Below are 27,167 nucleotides of genomic sequence, written 5' to 3' on the forward strand. Positions count from 1 at the left end.
TAATTATTGATTACTTTAATACATATTACGTGATGAATTTGGAACAGCAGATAACTAATGATATATGGCTAATTAGCCTTGAAATAAACGTATCCAGATATTATACGTAGGACTAATTTCGCTATATGACACTATAACTCAAAGGCCTATGTATGACGCACCATTAGACTTTAAATTTCTGAAAATTTTCCAAATAATATGCAAAATTTAAATGCCAAGATTGAGCCGTTAATTATGTAAATTTTATAAATTAAAATGGGTTTTAAGTTTAAGACGCTATAAGAGTTCAAAATGGCTGACTCTACGATCAGTTCTACAATTATTTTATTCTATTATATTAAAGTAATGGGTATTTTTCACAGCCGTCACAATAGATGTATTGGTGGTGTGTCCAATTGGGTTAAGAATCGTTTGTCAAACTAAAAGCAGCCAAATAAATCCATGCGTCAGACTTTTTTTTTCAAGTGTGGATGTTGATACTGAAAATCCATTTGCTGAACACCACGACATTGCATAATTAATTCAATTTAACGGTCGGTTATGCCTTGTCATTATAATTTTGCGATTTCGGTAAATTATGACTAAAAAGTGTCGAATATTCACACTAAAAGGCATAATTAATGGTAACAATGCGACTATTTACACTTTTGAGTCTAATATCTTATGTAAGAATATTGCAAGTATGAAGAATATATAGTCTAATTTCCATTTAATCTTCAGCTCGTGTGCCTTGATAAAATTTTTACGTCAATGAAATATTGTGTTAATTGCTAACAAAAATATAGTAGGCGTATGCTTCACATTTTAACGTATTAGCGTGATCATTGCGTTGTTTATAATAAATGAGTTTATCTTAATGATTTTACACGTGTAGAAGTTAATAAATTTATTCACTATTAACACAAAACATTTACACTAGAAATTGTATTTAACACTTAATATCACATACGAGTATCATTAAAAAAAAATAATAGACGCACATTCGATAGAATGAATGTATCACGGTTCACGTGTATTAGGAAGGCGCGTCCGAACTGACTTCTGTGACCCGTTATTATTGTCGCGGCCTTTGACGGCAACGTTAACATCATTGGCTAAGTCATTGGTCAACGTACTCGTGCGCACCGCGTCGTAGCGGATATCCACTTCTTCGGTCTAGTTAATTCGATTAATGCACTCTTCTCATCAAGGTCGATTCAGTATTTATTAATATTTACATTTTGAATATAGTTCTTATGAATTACATTTATCAACTAGGATTTGCTGTCCCATCTTTACGTCTTTTAAATTTTAAATATAGCAGTTCGGTTGTCCACATCGTGATTGTAACCATTGTAAAGATGTTTAAAATTACAATGGGTATGTGGTATGATTGTGTAGCATCGCGTAAAGTAACTGAAACAAAAATAATATACTTACAGGAAGTTGTGTCATAAAATCTGAATATAGGAAAAGTACGTAAATGATCTAAGAAAAATCGGTTTTTCTTTTTTATTAAAGAAATAAGTTGTGTATTTTTATAGAAGGGTTCAGCATAGAAAATAAATACTTGTAGTATCTATATATATATGTAGTATTTTACGATATTTCATTGAACTGTTTAAAATTCTCAAAGAACTATGTCAAATATTTTACGGTATTAGGTACATTGAACTATTTAAAATTCGGAATAAGAGAAAGAAATGTTAATTAACGTTTTAAACAGTTATTATGTCTATATTTGGGAGTACAGTGTTAGCAATTAAGTAGGGCCATATCACCGAAAATACTTGATAACATTTGGTCTATCAGTGTGACAAATTTCCTCTAAGTTCATTCACCGGTTTAAGTGTAATACGCTAATATCTAAATATGTTTATTAACTTTCTTATTAAATTATGAGTAGAATAAGTTAAATTGCCCAATTATATTTTTTATCTTCCTAATACTTTCATGTATATAAATACATCAGTTTAGGTATACTTACGAGAAATGGAACCGATACTGGCAATAGTTATTCCTCTGAAGAATTTTACTATTCCGGAAGCATGAGGTAGTCTTTTAAGAGGCACGTAGTCCGGTAATATTACTTTGAGATATGTACTCCTTACACCTTTAGATATGCCCATGGCTAGAGCCACATATATCAGCTCATTATAAGTTTTCGCAAAGAGAAAACCTAAAAAATGATAATAAAGAATAAGAATCTACGAATAAAAATTGAAGTATGAAAGTAGGGTGATGAACTTACCAATTCGTGTTAATATGGAGGCGAATAAAGAAACCATATAAACGACTCTTGGCGGCTTGTGCCACGGTTCTGTGATTAATGGACCAAGTAGTCGGAACAATACATCTGAAAACGCTATTATAGACATCAATTTAGTTATGTCACTTGCTTCTAACTGCCTCATGTCTTTAAGTATAGTTGGTAGCAAAAGCGTGAAACTGACCTCAGTAGCCGGCCCTAGACACAGACCGCACAATATATTGACGAATACAGGGTCCTTTAAAAGCGTCAGATCGAAGAACTCAATTATCTTATGAGCTATTTTCTTCGTATTACTTTCCTTTTGAAATTCATAAATTTCTTTTACATTATTCGTATCTTCTTCTTGATGTTTTTGTGTTCGGAGGTTTTAATAAGGGTGTTTCTTGTGCTTTGATAATCACAATGTTAGGACATGATGTCGCTTTGTTTAGGATCGGGTCAGTATTGCTTTTTAGTAATTTTGTATTCAGACATATTAATGATTCTTGCCTCTCTTCATTTGCGTTTTTCTGGGTTGGCGATGAATTTCCTATTTATTAAAATATTTTCCATCAATGATATTGGTAGTCATAAAGACATCCGATTAGAATCAAATATAGATCATTATAAATTAAGTACTTTGCACTATTACGTAAGCTGAAGAAGTTTACCTGAGTCTAATGCTGGTTGTACCTTAGTATACCATTTAATTGGTCTGAGTAAACACGACGCCAAAAAACAGTGTAAAGACAGAGCACTCAAGGTGAACACTGTGTATCGCCAACCATATGAATACAAGAGGCTACTCATAAGTAATGGAATTACTATAGGACCTAGTCCTGCAGAAAATGTAACTATGCCTATAGCTCTTGTTCTTTTCTCTTTAAAAAATGAATTCAGCGCCAAATCGAAAGCTGGCACCGACGCTGCTTCGCCTATAGCTGAAATTAAATGTGACATTGAAAAAGATTTAATTTCAATAATCATAAGGTTACATTTCGGTCAATGTATAATGGTACTTACATAATATAATACCGTAATAAATGAGTAATTGCCAAAAGTTGGACGCGGTGGCGGTTAATAGGAGAGCAAAAGATGCAAGAAGACATCCAGCCATAGCGACTTTCCTGTACGTGAAACTTTGAAGTAGGGGGCCTCCGAATAACGATAACAGCATTTCCATAGTGTGACGCCACACTATAACTTGATTGCCTTCAGTGGGGGACACATTTGTCTCATCATAGCTTTCTTGAAGTACCACTCCAAAATTAAAAATGATTGGTATAATGATGAACTAGAAAAGAACAAAATACACTAATGAAAATATTTAATTATAATACAATGATTAATTAATTTATTTAAAAGAGGGAATATAAAATATGGGAGTGTCTGTAGTCAAACTAGGAAGAACATGTATTTTCTTGACCTACAATATTAGCTATTCCCCAGGAGATATATTTATCAAATGGTATTTAAATTAATAAGTATTTTATTAGAGTACAAATTAAGCTGTGTACAAGTCCTCTGTTTGTGTGGTGTGTGTCAGCGGGTTCGTGATAATATATGTATATGTGAAATATAATAATAAATGAAAAATTCTAGTAAAAATTAAACTATACCAATAGTCAAAAATATTACAAGTTATATTTCATAATAATATGAAGGATGTTCTCAGTTTCTTTATAGGTTAAATCTATTGAAATAGATAATACAAAGCTGAAGAGTTAGTTTGTTTGAAAGCGTTAATCTTAGGAAATACTGGTTCTAATTGAAAAATGTTTTTAGGGTTGGATAGCCTGTTTATTGAGGGAGGCTATAAGTTGTATAACATCACGCTATTACCAATAGGCGCGGAGCATTAATGGAAACTGTAGCAAAAGCGGAGAAAATTTATTTCTTTTTTAAGTTTCCATTCGGCGGGCTGCATAAACGTTTAAAGTTACGCAACAATGACTTATGACAGAATTGTTCGACTTAAAAAGTTCTAAAAAATATATTATAAAATAGAGTCTTCCGCTGCATCTGTCTTCCTGTATGAACGCGATAAACGCAAAACCACCCAAAGGATTTCGATGAAATTCTATATGGAGATTTAGATTCTATTCTATTAGATTCTATATAGAGTTTAACACCCTGAAAAGAACATAGGCCTCTTCCTATCCCGGGACTTTTATTCTGTATATATTTAAGAAGTTCTCATTTAATTTAATTATATTAGTTGTCTCTCTTGACTAATAACTAGTTACATATCTGATAACAGGTTTTAGGCTCGATTTTATAATAAATAGATATATTTTGCCTAGGTGGAAAATTGGATAGAATTGAGACAGTTTAGTGATCGTTTGGGTAACAAGCAAAATCTTATATGCAACATAGCAGGGCTTAATACACCTTAAAACATTTGGGTATTCTCAGATTCCTTCACAACTTTTTTTTTATAGTCAGCTCCTTCGATGTATTTATTATAAATTGTTTCGATGTATCCCTTAAGACTTATAAGTTAAAGTTGTATATTTGATTAAACCAGATATCTCTGTTTAGTAATTCGTTACATTTGAATTCGGATATTCCAATTAGGTATGTGAATAAATTTAAATATGATATCTGTGACATTTGTGACATGAAGGCTACAAAGAGCCGCTATTACATCCCAGCACTACTATAAATAATGAAACATCCAGATTTGACCTACGTACTTTTGATAAAAATGGCCTGGATACAAATTAAACGATCTTATATGTAACCACGACCACGTTATAATTATTATCTAATTAGAGTCTACTAATAGGTACTCTGAAAAACAGATTAATAAATTGAACAGTATTATTACTTTTTGCGCTGTCATCGTCTATAACTTACTTTACTAAGTTGCATAACTGTATTGTAATGATATTTACAATCTGTGGTGGATTAAATATCATCTTTATTATGCCAATATGTGCTTATGACGTCATTCATAAAAAATAAATAATCTATGTTTATAAAAGGTTATTTATTAGGTAGATATATTTTTGTTTCTATGTTAATATTATTTATTTTGCGATTATGTCATGAAGGATGTAAATATATATAATTGGATAAGATTTTTAAATATTTATTACGTATTTCATGTGTTAATTTTTATAGTAAAATAAACTTTCCATAGAAGATCTAGTTAGGAATATTTTTGTGAGATTATTATTTACGAAGTAATTGAAAAAATTACTTGAGTTTCAAATAGTCACGGCTTGTTTTAAATCGATTAAAAATATATAGCAATATCACGCTTAGCGGAATGTTAACTATGTTTTTACGAAGACTTAATATTTTGTTACTTTACTCAAAACAAGTTATTAAGTCAATTAGAGTTGGGATTCGGGTGGAAAGTTATTATTCTTAATAACCTTAGCATCTATCATCAAATTTCACAAAATCACTAATGAAACGGTGGAACCATTTTTAAAAGAAGAAATCCGGTAACTTTTTGTGCGTTTTTGTGTTTGAAATAACGATTAATCATATTTAAATTCGGAATATCTCTAAATTATCTATACTAATACACCATGATCCCAAAGCCTTATTCCCTGATTATCTGCGCTATGTTTTATTTTGTCAGCAGATTTGTTTATCGCATAATGTTTGTGTAATAAGGTCATTGAATTATAAGTTAAATCTCCACGTTTATGATCACCCACAACGGCTGAGGAATATGATGTACTTTGATGAAAGTTTGGAAAGAAGGATAAGGATTTTGGGCCTATTTTCAACCTCGTAATGGCACAGCAAAATAACTGACATCAGTTTTGTATACTACACAGTCACCGAAGTCAATACTACTAAAGTTATAGATAAAACTATTATCTAAAACGTCTCTACCATATGCCAAATCGTGATTTGATTTATGTAAATTATAATAAAAATAAAATATTGTATATTGAAATATGTGAATCAATTGCACGTTTAAATATGTAAATATGTAAGTCAAATATGTTCCTATAATGTTATGTTCTATTAATTTGACACTCCTACCTTTTTTAAACAACAAGCAAACACAATAACCCAACCATAACCACCATCAGGTGGGATTTTTCTCTGACCAACAACCCCACTCATTACAAATAACACTACAAAATCACAATAAAAAAACTTCGACACAATGTTAGCACGAGAAAATACTTGGTTTCTGATCGCCGTCAAACACTTAAATACGAGCAGATAATGCGAGTGAAGTGATGATGGAAATTACGTGTTTTATTTAAACGTCCATTTGTCTATCGATGAGTCACAGTTCGCGCGACTGTTATTGATGATTTTTCTTTGTTTTTATTGTGAGACAGATGAAAACTTGTTTTACATTATTATCACACAATAATTGTATAGTAACTTATATGTCATATAATGGAGCGACTGAAATTGTAATATAGTTTAATGTTAAACATATTAAGGAAAATATCACAATGTTGTTACTGATATTAAGGATTTAATATATTATGTTGTCTATGCCAGGGAAGTTTTGTTTACCTAAAACGCGAGCTAAAAATAGTTTGGATATCTATTGCCATGTAAGAATTTGGTAAATAACATTGGTAGTCCATTAAAGTTATTAATATTGTTGACACTTTTATGTTAAACGCTCCGTACATCATCGTGGACTTCCTTAGTTTCTCAAACGACTTTTGCGTGCAATGTGCATCTGCTATGCATGTGTGTGTAACAAGTTATAGCAATACAGCGTAGAATGAAACGTGTGGTGATGGGAATATGTTCTAAATCTAAAGTCTTAAGACAAGACGAGTTCCTGGTCCGTTGGAAGGCGAGAGTTGTTCGGAATTAGGCATTGGTTGGAATAATTGGCAGGAGATTATCGCATCATAACAGCCTTGACTGTCAACGTGAGAATCACCGCGCTATGGCGCCTGTTTAGACGCGGTAACGATATGTATGTCCTTTCAAGAATCTTATGTGCGAGACGAAAACATGAATGACATTTTCAAACAATCTTGAGATGGAATTTGACTTTAAAATCATTTGAGCTCTCAAAAGTATTAAATGTTCATTATTTTAGTTTGCAATCTATTTAAAGTAGGTAGGTATTGTTTTCTTTTCTGATTGATTTTTCTTATGTGTGACGTATTACTTATGTTGTATTTTTTGTTATGTGTATCGTCACCGACGCAGATGGCAAATTTCCTGTTCGCGAACTAAGATATCACTATTCCAAACGACACAGTTATTGTATGCCTACGTAATCGTTGAATAAGATAGGTGAGATGCAGTTCAGTCTGGTTTCCTTATTAAAAATCAATGCTTTAATTTGTTTTTTTTTTATGCAACTAGAAGACTGGACAACCATGTCTCCTAGTACGTGGTGAACCAAGCAATAATAATAATAGTCAAACTATGAATATAAATAAGAATTTTGAATGACAAAGTACTTACTGCACGAAACTGCGATGCTTTTTTCTTCATAATATTATGTAGCATGTCTATTGTTGAAGTCAAGACGCAACACGTGAGTACGATTGCAAAACAACCCCTCTCTTTTGTGCCTCTTATCCTTTTCAGAATGTTCGCAGTGCATCTATGATCCATAATGATATTTTAAAACTTTATGGACGATGAGGATCGCCTGACATCAGATTCAGTTACTTATTTGTTTTTTTTTCATAATCATTAATACTGAATTGAAGTGGAGAAACGAGTGTAGAATCAAGCAGTGATAGCCTATCTGGAGAAGCGGCGATAGCCTATTTGGGAGTGGAACTGACTGCCGCGCCGAGACGATTGTTTGCAGGTTTAAAATCCGAGGGCACGCAACACTGACTTTTCTCACAGTTATGTGTATATTGTGTATCAGTGAACCCTGCATACCCGAGAAGTTCTCTTTAAGAATTTTGAGGGTGTGTGACGTCTACCAATCTGTACTACGCCAGAGTAGTGGACTAAGGCTTAATCCCTCTCAGTACTAGAGAAGTCCCGTGGGACAGTCTATAATTTTTGGATTTATCTGACTCTGGATAATATATTATGCTTCTCTTTGTCGCTTTTTCTTCACGAGTTTAACCTGTTTGAGTGTGGAATGCTCCACAAAATAGATTGATTTATCTGTTGATTGATCACTCGAAATAATCACTAACGAAGACGAAGGATTCCGTTGAGTTAGATTTTGTTCGCACGAGAGACAAATTAATAGCGTACTTTACATATATTATTTGGCTGTCGTTTTCCCTATAAATGAAAAAAAAAAACGTCCATCTTAGTGCAAAGTTTATCGTTAGCTGATAAAAATTGAGAAGCGTGAGGTCAATAATTATCAATAGTTGTTAATTTATTATAAACCGTATGCCCGAAATGATTTCCTACTGGAAATACCTTTGAAAAAACATCAAAGTTATGGCCTTGGCGTCTATCAAGAATGGGAAATTCCCATTTTAGTGCTCATATCTAGGTACGTTATATAATTTGAAAGTTATAATACTGGTTGTAGGATATTGGATCCGCCCGGACGCCACCATTCAACAAAAAACGTGTAAAACCTACCATAGCTACACTTAGACATATTATATATTAAATTATAGATATATCGCGTTTAGGGATCAACTTGTGAATATCCAGTTTCAGTGAAGCCGAGATGATGATGTCGATCGACGAGGTATTATCATCTCTCGACAGTCGATACTCTATGACGGACCCCACTCCGCTTACTATCAATTGCTGTAGGGTCACTTTTAATGGTAGTTAAAAAAATCTGGACTCATTTTAATACGTTAAAGGTTTAAATTTCCCATCATTTGTCAATCAATATTAAGAATTTTACTCGAATATACTCGTAAAAAGTATGTATGTATGTCTATCTTTTCCGAAAAAATAAATCACAGAAACCGTACCCATATGTTTCTGTGATAAAATTATTATTTTATGTTACTATCTGACACATTGACACTCATGTACTCATCAGTTGCTGCGAAATATATTTACTAAATTGAAGTAAAACAAGGTAATTTTGTCGTAAAATATATTATAATGTAACAGTTTTATTATGCTTTAACAATATCCGTTTCTGAAGCTGCCTGACGTTTTGAGGTTATATATTTCTCTAATCCCCATGATAATGCCGTGAGCCATGTGAAAATATTTAGACAATGTAACGTTAGAGCCGTCGATGCATTGTCTTTAATCCAACCTGCAAACACATTACATTGTAGATTTTGAATGAAAAGCATAGGTTCTTCGTCTTCCATTCCCTTTAAATGAGGTTCAAACAGAAAATTGTAAAGATAGCCAAATTTGACGAAATATAGTACATATAAACAGAATATTACATGGATCAAATAAGAGCTCTGATAATTTTCGTTTATTACAGTAACGAATAGGTAAGAGTCTCGGAAGTTGTCAATAGTCAGTATTAGGGTAATTTCCTATATTTGACTTTGGGTATTATTTTATATAATGCAGAAAACAAATTCTTCTGTGAAACCAGTATCAAAATTGATTAAAAATAAAGCAGTAATTCGTATTTGAAATATTGTTGTGAGCAAAAGTGGGGGCGTCGAGGAGATATCGCGCTAAATCTTTCTCACGCACGCAGCAATATGGCCGGTAACACTCGGTGATATTACAGTTTGCTAATAATGTTACTTGACAACTACCCTTACCGTCAAAGATTTAAGTAAAATATGTGTTATTGCGTGACCTTTGAATATTCTTTTTCCGTTAGATTTTGGATGACCTACATTTTTGATAAATATATTTTAAAAAAAGTATTCAACTACCATAAGTGTTAACAAACCAGCACTCGAACAACCCCCCTTCTTAGAATAGAATGGTTGCAAATAGGCCAGTGGAACACCAGATTGTAATTTATCATCACAGGTACCGCGCTATGTAAAAGAATTATGTGTACGTTGCATTCTTGGTTAATTGCAAGGCAGTGGTCTTACCCCAGTCAACTTTGTTTATCGTATTATACATTGACTTGTTGATTTCATTGGTAGTATTCGGAACAACAAAAACAACTTCTTTGTTTACAACGTTTATCATACTTTGTATTGTACTCACCTACAACTGGGCCTAAACTTAAGTACACTACTCCGGCTGTGATAAGTTGTATTCCAGTTGCCCCTGGTAGTTTATGCAAGGGCACATGTGTTGGGATCACGAGGGCCATAAATACAGTTCTTAGTCCTTTCCCAAAGCCAATCATAACTGCCACTAATATTACTACCCACGATGACTGGCAGTAAGCTAGAACTGAAAATAGACAAAATAAAATATGAAGTCGTTGTAAATAATGTAGTTAAAATACGAAATGAAGGAAAATCAGATTTACCTACTCGTCCCATAGCCATCGACATGACGCCAAATAGAAAGAACGAGTTGTTATCCCATCCAATTTTACCAGCCACAAAAGGTATGCAAAATCTTACACAAATATCTACTCCGGCTAATAAAGACATAAACAGTGCAACTTCTGACTTTGTTTTACCGTAATCGCCAAGAATGAAAGGTGTCAAAATTGAGAAGTTCAATTCGTTAAAATTAGCCAGGGTGATACCCAACATTAGATTGATAAATGTGAAATCTTTAAGTAAATCCAAATCGAAGAAAAGAACTAGTTTTTGATAAAACGTTAGCTGTTCTTCTTCGTCATCTTCATCCTCTTTTTTTTCGTCGAAGACTTCATTGTCTGGCTCACTTATCTGTGGTATTAACAGTTTTACTTTATCAGTCTGATTGTTTTCATTATCTTTTAAATACTGTTCTAGTTTCAAAGATGCTTGCTTTAGCACCTCACTTTCATAATTAAAATTGTTTGACTTTCTTCTATGTTTAGTTCTGTATGATTGATTGCTGTGGTTATCTTTTAAATACTTTCGCTCTTCATTTTCTTCTTGATTCTTTAAAGATATATTGCTGTGATTGTCTTTGTGATATTTCTCTCCATATTGCCCATCCATTTTAAATGATTTCAGGCTTTTACTGCCTGCAAAGTGCTTTTCAGCTCTATCAGCTATTACTTTTGCTGTTTTTGGATCAAGACTGTCCACTACAACTTTTTCTTCCGCTTTTAAATCCTGCGGAGCTTTCAAAGTCGGACAATCTTCTATTTCGGATTCAGGGATTTGTGTGTCAAGAGTGACCGATGTTTTACGCTTCGGTTTGAGTGGTTCTCTCTCTTGCGCAAGTGCTCCAAGATTAGCTGAAGAATTCTTTTTCGATTCGTTTAAATATAATGTTGAAGATTTGCGTGAACGATTTTCTAATAAATTAGACATTGATGGTTTTTTGGAGTTCAAGCGAGAATTCTTATTAGACCCATCCCTAGAGGATACTCTACTTTTAGATTGTCTTGACTGACTAAAGTAGCCATCGTTTGCTCGTAACATCATAGGCACACCAGGATCCGTTATTTCGTATCCCGGATTAATAGGGTCATCTTCATTATACAAATATTGACTTGAAAAAGCGCTTAAATTTTTGAGTTTTGATACTTGGCTGAAGTATCCGCTTTCTACTTTCTTTTCGTTTACCAAAGTTTCTTTACCACCATTTTTCAATAATTTTTCTACATCTTCATCTTTTGGATTTGTTTTTGAGTGCCATTCCACAGGCTGCAGTAACAATGCACACGCTATCGCATGAAGAGAAATTCCACTTATAATCAGAATTGCACCTGTCTCTCCAAATAGTGCAAAAAGGCCTGTGATTATATGTGGCCACATGATGGGACCGAGCCCGGTTGTCGTCCATGATAAACCAGTTGCTAATCTTCTTCTGTTCTTCCAGTAAGTATTCAACGCCAAAGCATTAGCAGAACTACTGATGCCATAACCAGCACCTGTAATAAGATAATTAATTTATTATTCTTATAATGGTCCGAGTGGTCATAAGTATTTCGAGAATTTTATAATTTCTTTATTGATTTGCATTTATCAGAGATTGGAAATTTTAAAAATATCAACAAGAAAAAATCCATGAACGATAAGATCATTTTTTGAATTGCCTGCGTTCTTGAAAATTATCATTGCAATTAAGATATTAGCATAAGGGTAACAATAATAATATCAATATTATCATAATTACGCATTCTGCATGTAATTAATGAATATGTCAAATTATTGAACTCAAAATATTTTAAACAAACATATTGTAATCATTTGTATTTACAAAATACGACTTACCGTAAAGTATTGAGAAAGATATCAGATAGGTCATGAAATTGTACGAGAAAGTTGTCAACATTAACGATATGAAAACTACTATAGCTCCCGTTAACGACACTTGCCTGTAGCTAAATGTTTTGAACACTGGACCATTCGCCAGACCTGAAATTAAACAAGGCCATGCTTGTACGATACACGTAGGGTAAGAACTAAACATTGCCATCACAAAATTGGTTATTTGTTAGAAAGAAGCAAAGCGATTGCGGCAAGATGTATATGATATCGAGTAAATTTAGAAAATGACAAGATTGACTGTAAGTTCGTTCTAAGTGTTTCACATTATCATTAACAGCCAGAGGATATCCACATCTGAACATAGGACTTCTCCAAAGACAAAAGGTATGTTATTGTTAATCGTGCTACACTGTATACAGTATAGCATGATCAACTGTGCAACTGAAGCGGGACGGAAAATCTCAATGTCCCAGCATCAGCATATTGCCCGAAATTGCGAGATTTAAAAATTATTTAGATTGGGTAAAAAAATATGCGGCTTTCATAATTTTGTTACCTTACCGCTAAACTTTGTAATTAAACCTAAGCCACTGGATTTTCTACGGCTGTGCTTTTTCTTCTTAAAAGAGAAATCTATACTGTTATATAAAGCAGAAGTATTTGTTGGAACGCGCTAACCTCAGGATCTACTGGTTCGAAATGTTTTTTTTTTTTTGTTGGATAGAACATTTAATGAGGAAGGTTTAGACTATATTACATCACGCTATATTAGTAGGAGCTTAGCATCACCGACAACTATTGCTAAATGCGGAAAACTATCCCGAAAAATCTTTTTCACACAGGCGGAGTCGTGGGCAAAAGCTAGTAGTAATAGAAAATGTGCCTTCTAAGAGGATGTACTAGTCCATACTCATTGTGTGTGACTCAAAGAAACCCCAACAAAGCAACAATAGAACGATCCAAATCTTTGGTTAATTAACGATTGGCATATTTTAGTCTAAACTTGTTTATAATTAGCTGATAAATAAACGAGTTTCTGATAATTATAATTAGCAGGTAGTTGCTTTTATTTGGCGATATTGACCATTGTTTTAAGAATATTGCTCTGTAGATACAACGAGTTTTATCTTAATGATTATTTTTAATTTATTTTATCTTTGAAATACGTTACGCATATTACAATAAGTACCCATTACTGGAGAGTAGATGTAATAAAAAAAAAAAAACTGCAAATAGTAACTACGAGTATCAGTTATTTGTTTTCCCCTGTCTGTCGTGGGTCTACAATGCGTCAGTAGGTAGTGGTGACAAAGTTTTACATAGACAATATGTCCTCATTATAAAATAAATACAAACACAATAAACTAACTGCGATAACGGTCACATGTTCTATATTGTCCGCTGAATATCCGGTTACTGAATGAATTGTTTCAATAGATCTTATACTATTTTATATGTTTGTTTGCATTCGTAACAAAACAATTGTCCACTATGTATGAAACGCACCTATTTCATTTGAGTTTCGAATTACATAGGTTTAGAAAAATTCAAATAAGTAATTGAAAAATCTTTGTAAATACTTAATTCAAAGTTTACGCGCTGAATTGTATGAAAACTAAATACGAAGGGGCCGGTATGGTATCAGAGAGTTACCATGCAAGGCGCGTCACGCACCGACGCAAGAGGTCAGGGCAGAGTTCATGTTGATAATGGTAGTCGTCTCAGAGCTGGATATGCCGAGCCGGGCGAACTTGTCGCGGAATAGCAGCCCGAATTGCTGCAGGATTGGCAGCGCTGATAACTGAAATGGAGAGAAAAAATTATTCAAATGTAATATCAATATTTTCGACGGCGACAAAATGACTTACATAGGCTTTTGCTCCCAAAGGAAATGATGACATATTTTAATCGGATTCTTTAAATAAATGACGCTGTGGATCGCTACAGACTACAGAGTTTAAGGGATTCACGTAATGGGAAAGGCATTTCACGCATGCGAAGCATCGAGCAACACCTAGTGTTTCTGTATAAGTGTCTTGTCATGGTGTAATAACAATGTGACATTTTAATTTCTATCATTTAGCATACTTATTCGTAAAATAAAATCTATATAATCAATGTCCATAAGAAATGACCCCTTTTGTAGCATAGCAGTGTACGGAAGGAATACAATAATATTATATGTTATGAAATGAGACTTATGATTTTTATTATTAGCTTGAACATCGGTACAGTCTTATTTTTACGAGTATGTTTATTATTGTTATTATAAATTATTTATCATTAATTTTTTCACACACCCTCTGACATACATTCACACACCTACATTAACATAACACACAAACAGAGGGCAGTTTCACAGCTGAGTTTCTGTATTGAAATAAAATAGCTATTAAATTAAACACCATTGGATAATTCATTATATCTCCAGGGGAATAGCGCTGTAGACCGAAATACAGGTTCTTCCTAGTTCGGCTACAGATACTCCCATATTTTATCAAAATTGTATTATTTATACAGCTCTACTCAGACTGTTAGAGTTTAAGTATTAATACTGTACTTTTTAAATAAATAAATTATTATTATTAAAAAAAAAAAAATGTATGACAAATGAAATAAAAATACCTCTGACCAATGTATTTGGTTAAACAATATCTATTTCTAGTACAACGATAAAGGAAAATACCATAATACATAAGGAAACTCTTATGCCATAGCAACATGCATTATAATGATATGTTTTATGTATTATGTGTTATCGGTATAGTGGAAGCGGAGTTAGACCGTCGGTGAATTAGAACAATTTATTATATACATTAATAATTGCATTGATTTTTTTTATTTCCTGTTTGAATTTTATGGGGATTGAGTAAAAATGTTCCTTCTTTTCTTTTATTTAAGACAATGCAGCGTCAAAGTCTACAGCCTTCAAGATCACCTCTTACGTCAAGTGAGTATATACACGGAATGTGAGCTTGTAGTCCCAGGGTCAATTGCGAGTTTGGATAACACGTGGTATAATTTTCCGTACTGGGCCTGTCGTTAAAGGGTGTATAAAGGATGTCACGCAAAATTTGTAAAAAAATACAGCTGCGGAGGATATGTACCTAATCTGCAAAAATGTCATTAATTGTAGGAATATTTTGAACTTCAAGAGATCTTTCCATGGCATAATGTTACTACGACGGTTGAGCCAAACCACTCCTGCCTTACAAACACGTGACATCGAGTTTCTACCACTTACGATACCGCTCAAACTAAATACGATATCGCAATTGTAACGAAGTATGCACAATAAATAAATAGTTTCTTTAACCTTTGATCCGTTGTGTATGCAATTATTTTATTTTGTTATCATCGTAATAGCCAGTTACCTAATTAGGTCACGAGGTCGTATAATTGCTCCGATATTTTTCTGTATTATAGCTGTTTATAATATCCGGTATCGAAACGTCGTTGTAATCTTAAGACATTTTTTCTACTAATAATAAAATGATAATATATAGTATTCAGCGACGTATTATAGTATATCATAAATATAACTATAGACAAATCATGTCTGTAGCTATCTGAGTGTAAAGGACTTATGTAGCTGATTTACATTATTTAGTAATAAATATATTATGTAGAAATAATATTTAGGTTGTTATATTAATTAATCTACAAATTCTGTGTTATGAAAAATAATCAATCTCCATAGATTCAAAATCTTCCAAAAAGCGCAGATATTAGGTATAACTTACTATATTTAGCGGCAAGGGTTGTGATTATTTATTAATTGATACTCGCGGCGTCGCCCGTTTTATAAAGCATTTCGCTCTACAAAAGTACTTAAAACACTGTACGACACCAGCGCCATCTATTCAAAAAATCAGATTTAAAAATCAATTATATCCTATGGGAGCAAATAACTGGGATAAAAGTTCATTCAAATCCGTTCAGTTGTTACTGCGTTTGCTTCTAACAAACATATCAAGATTTTTACAAATTTTCACATTTATAATATTAGTAACAAGTAAGAAACAAAGTAAATATTTGTATTAATTTATATAACCAATATACGTATGTGGACATGTTTTTATATTCATTATTTAGGTGTACTGTAAATAATTTGTAGTAATCAAACGAATGTAATACGGATTATGATTTTATATATTTTATGGTTTAATGTAATATTACGTAAGAACATAACAAATGAATAATATAATTTATTGTAACTTATAAAACAAAATGTTTTGACAACGTAATCTTATTACAAAAAAAATATGCCTATTGCTTACGTTTTGCAAATGATACATTGATAATACACTCATTAGGTATATTATTATTGTTACGTGCATTCATTTTAATCATAGTCACATGATAAAGTGCAATTATGAGCTATAAATTTTTACGTATTGCGTATAAGTTGTGCCAGGAGATATTTATCATTTATCACTTCAATGTGGGTTCGTCACAACATATCCTTTTTTTAAACATGGTGCAGAAAGGATTTGGATTAAATTTTCACCTGAACATGCGCTTGGTGACCCCCTATCTACATCCACAGTCTATATTAGATAATGCAAGAGATATAAATAAGTATGTATTAAACTTTTATGTAGAAAAGGAAAATATTAGAGTTGCTATATAATATTAGACAGACTTAAAAAAATGTGAGCCTACCATAGCAGAGAAAATTGCTACATCCACGAACGATATGAAAACAAAATACACATAAAATTATGGTATAAAAATTTTACAGTTAATCGTTATTCAAATCGTTTTCAGTTAAAAAATATTACACTGAATAAAGAGACTACTTTCTTGCAATGTTTATTGTGAGTTTTAAAAATAATGCAATGCGAAGTAAGTATATTTTGCAAACAATAACAATTTTATTATCAGCTGCTTTGTATGACTATACATATTTATATGTCTGTATATATCTATTATTGCATAGTACCTACCTACTTTATTACGTACTAATATTAGATGTAAGGTATGCAATATGCATACATTCCATTGAAATCAATACAAATAAATAAAATTGAAGTGTTTGTAATTCACACGTTATCAAAGTGTAAATATGCGTCTTAAAACTTTCGTCATAATGACGGTACTAATCCACTCAGTGACGAAATCGATTTTCAAGGTGCTTTTATTGCGATAGGCTTGCCCCTATCACATCATGGGACGGAACACACTTGGCGAAAAGTGGGTGCCCTGATTGCGCCTCTGCATACATCTTCGACGATAAATGCCTGATATGTGTGTGTTTTTATTGGCACTTTTCACTTATTTATTTAAACTAGTGGTCGACCAGTGGTCAAAATTCGTCGGTTGATTTTTTTATATTTGTATTAGATCTATTATACATAAGTTTTATTTTTCCGCACCTTACAGTTTATTCTCATTTTATTCTGAGAAGGGGTTATTGCGCAGGGTTTCCCGAGAAAATATAGCAGCATATAATAATATAGAGCTTTGTTCACGGTTTCGCCCACGAGATAGGCTTTGTGCTCCGTCTAGGCGGCAATTTTAAAAAAATCTTCATCACATATGGCACACACAAATGATGGAAATTTACATGAATATACTTATAATATTGTAAATTGTAACTTTAAATTTTTAACTTAACTTGCAATTTTTACTAAATAAATGTAAATCGGGTAAGAATCGAATCACATAGAGCCATTGTTAGTGACAGGTAATGTTTTGTTTTTAGTGCGGCAAAATATGGTTCGATTTTATAGACTGGCAGAATACTATAATAATACATTATTTAATATAAAAAAAATTATTTTCACAATAAGTTAAAAAAACAAAAGTTCTAGAAACTTACATTTGAAAATCCAGCGGCGAATATGATCATCCACCCCCAACCACCGTCAGGGGGAATGAATTCCCCTTCATTTTTAACTTTAGACTTTAACTTTTTAGCATTTGCCATGTTCTGAAAACATAAAAAAATGTTTAAAAAGCAAACAACGCGTGAACATCAGAAGGCACAAGCTTGGACTGCGTTACGAATGTAACTGATAATTCTTGTCGCAGTGTATACTTTAATACTGGACAAGCGGTGTGCATAGAACAATGCGGCTAGTTCACAGATATTAACTTGAATGAGTGTACTGTATGAGTATTATACAGGATGTTGCCGTCTCATTTTATAATCATTATACTACTTTCATATATTAGGTTTAACATAAGTAATTCTATTTAGACAATTTCTGAGTTATAATTGAGTAATCCTTTCCATTTTACTCTTTGAAGGGGATTATTGGAATTTGTGCCAACTTTGTAACGTTTATTTCGTCATTGAATGGAAATTAGAGTGGCGGAACATGAATTGAAATTTATTAACAATAAATTTATGAAAATAGAGATTAGTCGGGACATTAATTTTATATTCTATCTCTCCGTTTATTGTTCTCCACAAATCACCCTGTATATACATTTACCTGGATGATTCAACTCCATTAAATCATAGTCAGACTATATTTTAGAATTAGTCATTATTATAATTAAAGAATCGTAGTGCCATACACTTTCGCAGAGTCTAGTGTTATCGTGATAACATATCAAAGAGTTAAGCAATGCCCTTCTATTAAGTATTTATCAGCCACGTTCCACGTGATATCTTAAGTAGGCAGCGGTGTAATAAACTAAATGCAGTATAGTTATTATTGGGGTCAATAATACAAATCAATATTTGATTGTAAGACGAATTATTGTAACCATGTGGTTTTGAGAGTTGCGTCATTCGGACCGGATGCTGTCTTTGTTTGTGGTAAACGTTTGTGTAGCTAATGTTTTTAAAAATGGAATTAAGAAAATTAAATTTCAAAGAAAATGTAAAGTTTATCTTTATTTTTAACTACAACAAAACCTTTATTAAATTATCAGTGATGTGGACTTCTTGCCGTATTAAATGATTTATCGAGTAGCCTGCTTTCTAGATAGCAAGTTGCTGCTTGTTCTTTGAGCATAGCAACACTACCAGAATTAAATTTTCGGTTCTCTTTACTAGTAACTGACAACTGAAAAGTCACTTTAAAATGAATTAGTTTTTCATCGTTCTATGCTGACGGTATAGATACGTGCGTACACGTACAAAAATTTTATCAATTGAGTAATAAAAAAAATATATTAATATTTCTTTAGCGACATTTATAACTTCATAAGTTCAAAAAAAGTAAATAGTTTAAAAATCTTAGTATTTTCTATAATAGTCAATATCTGATGTTTCATCTGATCTTGAATATATTCAAAGACTGGAATATGAATATGGAATATCTTAGTTATGTACCTATATTGTATAGTATTATGTCTCTCAATAATTGGCACTTCAAATTACTTCAATGCACACGACTCAAGAGGTTTCTACGTAGTTCAATTGAAGATGATTTAAACATTTTCTATAGCATCATAAACAAAATAAACAAACAATCTACTATCTTACCCGATATAAAAATGTAGTAAACTAGACATATTTCACCATAACACTTATATTTCATGATCATTGAATTAAATATTCTGCAATGCAAATTTACGAAAATGCATTCCAGTGAAATCAAACACGTTATATACATAAATAATAATAATATTATTTCCTTGTTAAATTCTTAGATGCACAGTTTTATGAAATATAGTTATTTTACTAGATAAGTACTTAAGTATTTATAAATTAATTTATTTGTAAATGCAATACGCACCTAGGACGAGCTCGGCTAGCGAGTTTCCGTTAAATGAAGCAAGCGACTTATTATAGCTACTTATCTATAATAATAAACATGTATTTAGAATTTACAATGGTTAACGCATACTTATTGCAATGGTTAGTCATAAAATAATATACTTTATGAAGAGATTTAGTTAAGCAAACTGTAATATGAGGAGATAAGATAATAAAATGATTTCTTCATCAAGTTTAGAACATAAATCCTAGAAGCATTAATACGACAGTTCGTAAAAACATTTCGATTTTCGAAACCTAAACAGCTGAATCTTATATGAATGAAATTTAGCACAGATAAGTATAAACCAAGCATCGAAGTTACACAATTTTTAAAAGATTTTTTAGTTTAGTGCAAAACTGAGTCCAAATATTTGTCTCCATATTTTTTTGATTGCTTTAAATGATAAGACGAGCTTGCCGTTCGCCTGATGGTAAGCGATAGGACCGCTAACCGATAACTACATAGATCTTTACAAAGATTTACAAATTATCCTTCCTCTTGCCGTTCTCTCCAAAGTGGATGCATACTCCAATTCCTTGTAGTTGAAGATTCAGATTCTTCATCGTCCATAGCGATCGCAATAGCTGCTAATTCCTGCTGCAAATTCAACATTATTGTAGTCTAGTGACAACGCTATTTATGCTCCGACGAGGCCCGTTTTTGTAAATGAAAGGCACAGTACCGGCTCCGTGACCGTGCTACGGCCGACGCTCGGCTCGGACCCGACACGGTCTAGCGTGAGTCATCCTTAGAGCGGTTCGCGTATCGGCCCTAACCGCTCGGCGCGTTTGAAAATCCGGATACGTTATAACAATAAATTTACATACTTACATACATATAAACATGGGCGCCGGGAGGGGGGTGCAAGTAGGTGCACATGCACCCCTGCCCACAAATAAATTATAAAAAATATGTCCCTGAATAAATCTGCAACAACGGGAATTATCGACCACAAAGATTCTTCATGATAAAACATTTTCAAAAACCCGCGGGCTTTGAATAAAAAAAACCTAATGGTATTATATAGTATAGTATATGTAGTATTACATAGTGCAGATCCACCTCCCTAAAACTAAACTTAGTGGCGCCCATGCATATAAAAGTACAATAATTATGGTACTTGGAATCACAGACATCTTTGTCAGATCTGTGTATCTAATTTTTTTTCAATTCGTTCTCAGGGAACCGGCTAAATTTAGAGACCATTCACCATATGCCATAGATCTGTGTATCATACTTTGTAAAATTTAGATAAGCCATGTGACAGGTGTCAAAGTAACATGTCTGGGGTTGGGGGCATGTAAACATAGATGATTAATATCGATTATCATTACAATTTTTATCGACTAAATACGTCATATTTGTTTTGATAATGAATAATAGCCAACTATTAATATTGTAAAGAAATTAATCAGTAGTAATATTTCGTATGTTTTTATTTTTGTAAAAGTGTTTTGGAGCTGTGCACATTAATTTTTAATTTAAATACTTATATTTGTTCGATTTATTAAGTTTGTTAAATCGATAGGAGCGTTCCTATTACTGCAAGTTTCACCAATAAAAATGATATTTTTTCGCCCACATTGCATTGCGTGTTTTGGCAGCTGTCAAAGAACTCATTAAAATTTTTACAAAGAATAAAAATTTATCGATTCATATATAAAACGAATAATCGATTTATTAATTTATCGACTAAACCGTCTTTGTTGTACTTTTAAAGTATACATCGATATAATAATACTTTTCACCTCCCTACACGTTACATTGACCTATTCGAAATTCGACTTCATTCGTGAAAGAGCCAGGCGCGCTCAGCGCTCCACTATTGCTATTGTTTTGTTTTACTTTGAATTGTAAAAGTACCTCTTGTTACGTTAAGTCTGGTTATTGGATTGTGCGTTCAGGTTAAGTAAAATGTGCAGTAAAATATGAAATATCTGTTTAAAATAAACACTTAACAAGTTACAAAAACATTGCTAATGTAAATTTATTTTTGTGGGGTACGAATATTTTTTTACTTGCAAACAAAAGTAATACCTAAGTTTCTATGATTTTTGGCACGCTAAAGAAAGTGTTGTGTTGTTGGATGTTATTGTAAGAGTGAAGAGACTGTATGGAAAATATTTTTATAACGGTGAGTGTTTTATATATATTAGTGGGTTAAATTTAAACCATGACCTTTATTTATAAATTAACATAGCCAGGTGGCACAATTATATACTAATTCATGACATTCCTTACAATCCTAAATAACTTTTACGTTAACTTTATAATATTTTATCATTTAAACAAAGAATAATTTGGTATTTACAAGAAACAATAATTTTTTTAAAACTTACACTTCCAAAAAGTTTTAGAAATGCATAAGTAATATGAGGTAAGTATTCTTTACCAAATTGTACAAAAAGTTTCAACAAATCTTAAAGATTTCCAATCTTTTATGCATTTTTTATTAAATTACCATCTATTAATTAAGAAAATAAAGTAGATCTTTAACTATCACTGAGTAAAATTTATTTCACCCACTAAACTTTGAATACTATCTTATTGGGGGTATCCCTAGTATATAATTACCCCTAGGGAAGGTATAATTACCCTACATCCTATGGAAAACCATCTGAAGCCATCTTAGTTACTGTATATAAAAAGTAGAAAAGAGGTTCCTTTTTTTGAGAAGCTATATGTGTGACTGCAGAGCAGATGTCTTTTTATCCTTCCAAAAAGGTTTTATAAACGGCAATTAATCTAGCTCCCTTTAAAAGTGTAGTGCGGTTTGCGTAGTATGGTTTATAGCCATATTTAGATGACCCAATGATGTTTATAAAGTATGTTATACTGCTTTATACCCTTCAATAACATAAGAAAATAGGTATTATATTTAAAAAAATATAAATATACATACATTATTTTGTGACCACATTAAATATTTATATTTAGTTCATAATTATGTGAACTTCCTTTTATTAAATTATTTGCAATTTTGTGACTCATTGTATCACTTGTTATTTTTTTTTAATTTGATGCTGATAATATTAGTATAATGGGATAATCTATAACAATAGTGCATTATTCTTTAAAAAAAATATTTTTGTAATAAGTATGGGACATTTCCCCTCTAAATTCAAACAATTAGAGCGGAAATAATTACTTCACTGGCATGTCACAAAATGATTACACATTTTTTGATATATAGCATCCGTCACCGTATGCTATTACCGAAACAAAAAAATATATTACATTTCTAAGAAAACAAGATATGTGTAAACTTACATCATTAATTAAGATAAATTATGTGGAAAAAGAAATTGCTCTACAGTGAATTGAAATGGTTGTAGACTTGCAATACAAAGTGTTAAAAAGACTTAAGCCTAACTCTACTACAAATCTCGTTGAGTTCGATTTTTAATATGTTACTATGTAGGTTAGTAAGTATTTTATTAGCTATGGTTCAGTAACAACACAAGTTCTATTAAAACAGCAAACATATTTCTTATTCAACTGGCATGAAACATCTATAAAGTAATTTTTTAGAGCATAAAACAATATTGTTCTAGCAAACATGGAACAATTCGGTTAATAATGTGTTGTTTACATTGTTATTAAAATAACAAGCTGTTTTAGTTAATCCATTATCAGGTAGCAAGCCAACAAGGATACATTAATTGGCCTCATTAACACAAATTCTTTATTGTTACGACTAATTGTTGTAGACACAATGAAACTGAAGTGTTGTTAAGCCTTATAATAAAATGTTGTATTTATAAACAAAACCAAGGAATATCATCCATAATTTCCATATTACTTGCCAATATTCTGTAATTATAGGTAGAATACCTAATAAAAAAGAAATGGCTCTACGACACATAATAATGTGTATAAATATGTTTCTATTGGAAATGAATTAATAATTTAGATTGGTAATATACCATATTATTGAGCTCTGTTGCATTCAGATGCTAGGGTATTGTGGGCTAACGAAGTGATTCTAAAGTAATTTATTCATAAATTCTTTGACATATCATATTTTATTAAGTAATAATAAAACCTATAAAGTGCTACGGATCACATATACAGATTATAACGAGAAAAATTTGCAGTCAACTATAGCAGTTTGAATTCTCATACAAAACTCACAAGCTTAGGAACTGTGGAAAAGATTGTCCTGTATCCCATGGTCCTATTCATAGGTATACGTACAGCAGCTGATGTGGTAAAACTCTAGTCTATTTGCATTTTGGTCAAAATCGGACACTCCACGCCGATATAAAAATTCTCATTTCACTTTTTTTGTTTAAATAAGGCCAGAGAAATATAAAGTTATAATAAAATATAAGGTTTTCTTATAAAGTTTTAATTTAATTTTAATTCTTTAATGCAACTAACTACTGCCCCTGCCCCCCTAACTTCAGGTGTCGATGCTATTTTTTGCTCGCTGCTCCGTGTCAAATTATAACTGGCCGGCATAATTGTGTCGAGTGACAAGGACGATCGTATATCGTCAATCGACACTATCTGGAACCCACTCTGTTTATAATCAGAAGCAGTTATAACTAAATGCCGTATCCGTATAAAAAAGTAGCAGGACACAGGCTTACTGTAGCTTACTATTAGTAAATTAATTGTCAACATTTGAGTAGTACTTTCGATGATGGTTGGTTAAAGAATGTAATTCACACGGAAAAAAAATTACAAATCACCAAAAACACCGTGGTGAAAAAGCTAAACTTAACTCGCCGCACAGCTGTGCTATTACTATCTCCTGCAAGGTCTATTAATATTTTTCTATAAAGATGATAGGTATTTATGGCATTTAAAAATTACGCCAATTTATTCCGATTTAAAATGGACACTTATTTAGTTTTTAACTATCTTTTAGTTCAGCAGATAAAATCAAAAATGGAATATTTTACGACTTTAATTTATAATTTTTTTTATATGAAGCTACATTAGGATACAAACATCCTTTACTGTCTACACTCGACACATTACAATGGGTATAGTTAGCAGTTAGTGCCGTGGGAATAGTCGATGCAAGTACCTAGTATTTTTACTTTTTATAGCACTTCTAAACTCTGAACATACATAAAACTTCTCTCTTCTAAATTGAAATAAGTAGATCTAGGTATATTTATTAATTTTCGCCGACCACAGTGTATCTTTTTAAATTAACATAAAACAATGTATTTTAATGCGTGGGCTCAATATAATCGCACAGTTCATTATTAAGGCGCATTATGACATCATCTGACTAATGCAAATGTAGCCTATATTTCCATTGTTTGGTTTCGAGGATTCGCCTTTCGTTCCTTTGTTGTAAAAGGAAGTCATATGGACGAAAGTTGTTTAATAACAAATAGGCACTTAGGTATTCTTAATTATCATTTTTTTCATGATTAGGTACAAATAAAATGGCACTATAAATGACCGTCAAGTGTGACCTACATCAGGGATGTTATGGAGCTCCGTAACCGTAACCGAAACTATCGGATATCCGAAATAAAAATATATCCGTAACCGTAACCGTATCCGGTATAATAGTGTCGGATAAGTTACGGATAATATGTTCCGACACGTTTTTGTGTCACTGCTCACGCGCCACGTGAATCTTGTATAGTATGTTTGTTATTTTTAGTCATAACATAACCTCATTCATATATATTTTTTTTTTATTTAGGAGTAGGTAGGTACTTAATTTAATAAAGTAAAGGAAAAGTGTTGTGTTACGTACTAAATTAATTTATAAGGACAAAATGCGTCCAAAGTAATTTAATTTGGACATTTTTTTTTATCAAGTTAAAGGTAATTTTGCAAAATGTAAACAGTGTGATAATAAAAATAATTTTAACAAAAAATTTAACCGCCTTCAAAAACCACTCAAAACCAAAAAATAATTTCACATAACAAGTATATATTGGATACCAATTTTGGAGTTGGTGCCTAATTAAAATTTCTAGTTTAGCTAGATAAATATGTGAACAAATGTACGGAAACATTGTTTAATTTTAATAGCATAGTCCATCCATGAGCTAAATTTCTTTCAAATTAATTAAAAGGAGTAGGTTTGCGTTAACTACTAACAAACATACACAATGAAAGGTGTAATACCAAGCACATATATGGTGTTACACCTTTATCTTTCCTCTTTTTTCGGGGCAGGGAGTGTAATACACCCACATTTGACCAGCTATATGTAACAGGGTGAGCATTTAGGTAGTGTACTGTTCACAAATTTAAATATTTCCTTAATAGCTTCCATTTGCTGTGCTGCGGCGGTGTGTTCATCTCCGGCGACGATCTGACCTGCTGACTTTGTACGCTGGCAGCACATTGTTTTCGTATATTCGTTAATATATTTATCTAGCTTAACTAGCAATTTTAATTAGGCACCGACTCCAAAGTTGGTATCCAATAAATACCTGTTATGTGAAATTATTTTTTGGTTTTCAGGGGTTTTTAAAGGCGGTTTAATTTTTTGTTAAAATTATTTTTATGTTTTGCTTTTTTGTGTTAGTTTAAAAGTAGACCGTCTCGATGTCGTAGTTATGTTTCGCTCACGATACGACTATCGCGCTGAGGAGTTACACCTCTGAGTACTACTGAAAAGGGGAAAAGGTGTGATGCTATATATATGTATGTTAGAAGTAAATTCAAGCGAACCCAACGCAAAAACACAACTGATATATTTCGCTCACAGTACAACTATCACGCTGTGGTGTTATACCTCTACCTACCCCTAAAAAAGGGAAAAGGTGTGATACTGTATGTATAAGTATGTAAGAAGTACACTCAACCAAACTCAATGCAAAAAACATAACTAAAAACGTTACAGGAAAGCTAAATTCGCGATTTCGTTTTCTTGGACGACATAATTATTCTAGGTTTTTTATTTTTAAAACCAAAATACTGAAAAAAAAATTATGGGACTAATCTGGAGAGATATTCTTTCGAATAAAAAAATAATTTTCCAAATGGGTTCATAAATGAGCGAGTACTGAAGTAACAAACATACAAAAAAAAAACATTCACGTCGAATTGATAACCTCCTCCTTTTTTTGAAGT

At 32.2% G+C, this 27,167-nt stretch overlaps 3 protein-coding genes across 6 annotated transcripts in view; 1 reads left to right on the top strand and 2 right to left on the bottom strand.

Moving 5' to 3' along the window:
• Positions 1–871: 871 nt before the first annotated feature.
• Positions 872–6,498, bottom strand: LOC115443932 (monocarboxylate transporter 13). Of its 2 annotated transcripts, XM_037441226.1 has the most exons (7): positions 6,239–6,498; positions 3,254–3,524; positions 2,902–3,171; positions 2,433–2,780; positions 2,231–2,344; positions 1,967–2,158; positions 872–1,395 (listed from the first exon to the last, which is right to left on the bottom strand). In XM_037441226.1, exons 1-4 carry the CDS (start codon positions 6,320–6,322, stop codon positions 2,578–2,580), a joined length of 828 nt encoding a protein of 275 aa, XP_037297123.1. In that variant the 5' UTR covers positions 6,323–6,498; the 3' UTR covers positions 872–1,395; positions 1,967–2,158; positions 2,231–2,344; positions 2,433–2,577. The 2 variants fall into 2 exon arrangements, with proteins under 2 accessions (XP_037297123.1, XP_030025400.2); XM_030169540.2 differs by having other exon boundaries at positions 2,231–2,780.
• Positions 6,499–9,210: 2,712 nt separating this feature from the next.
• On the bottom strand, positions 9,211–20,205 carry LOC115443928. 2 transcript variants are annotated; one of them, XM_030169531.2, is made up of 7 exons: positions 20,085–20,205; positions 18,212–18,322; positions 14,062–14,188; positions 12,391–12,534; positions 10,539–12,047; positions 10,268–10,459; positions 9,211–9,392 (listed from the first exon to the last, which is right to left on the bottom strand). In XM_030169531.2, exons 2-7 carry the CDS (start codon positions 18,317–18,319, stop codon positions 9,247–9,249), a joined length of 2,226 nt encoding a protein of 741 aa, XP_030025391.1. In that variant the 5' UTR covers positions 18,320–18,322; positions 20,085–20,205; the 3' UTR covers positions 9,211–9,246. The 2 variants fall into 2 exon arrangements, with proteins under 2 accessions (XP_030025391.1, XP_030025393.1); XM_030169533.2 differs by lacking the exon at positions 20,085–20,205 and having other exon boundaries at positions 14,041–14,188; positions 18,212–18,470.
• Positions 17,038–27,167, top strand: part of LOC115443929 — a 42,093-nt gene continuing 31,963 nt past the window's right edge. Inside the window, exon 1 of one of the 2 annotated variants that reach the window (XM_030169537.2) lies at positions 17,038–17,235. The gene's annotated coding sequence lies outside the window, so the exon portion shown is untranslated. Of the gene's footprint in view, positions 17,236–21,869; positions 22,243–27,167 lie in introns of those variants that run through there. The other variant, XM_030169535.2, reaches the window with a different exon arrangement.

Source organism: Manduca sexta, chromosome 22, assembly GCF_014839805.1.
Source record: "Manduca sexta isolate Smith_Timp_Sample1 chromosome 22, JHU_Msex_v1.0, whole genome shotgun sequence".
NCBI lineage: Eukaryota > Metazoa > Arthropoda > Insecta > Lepidoptera > Sphingidae > Manduca > Manduca sexta.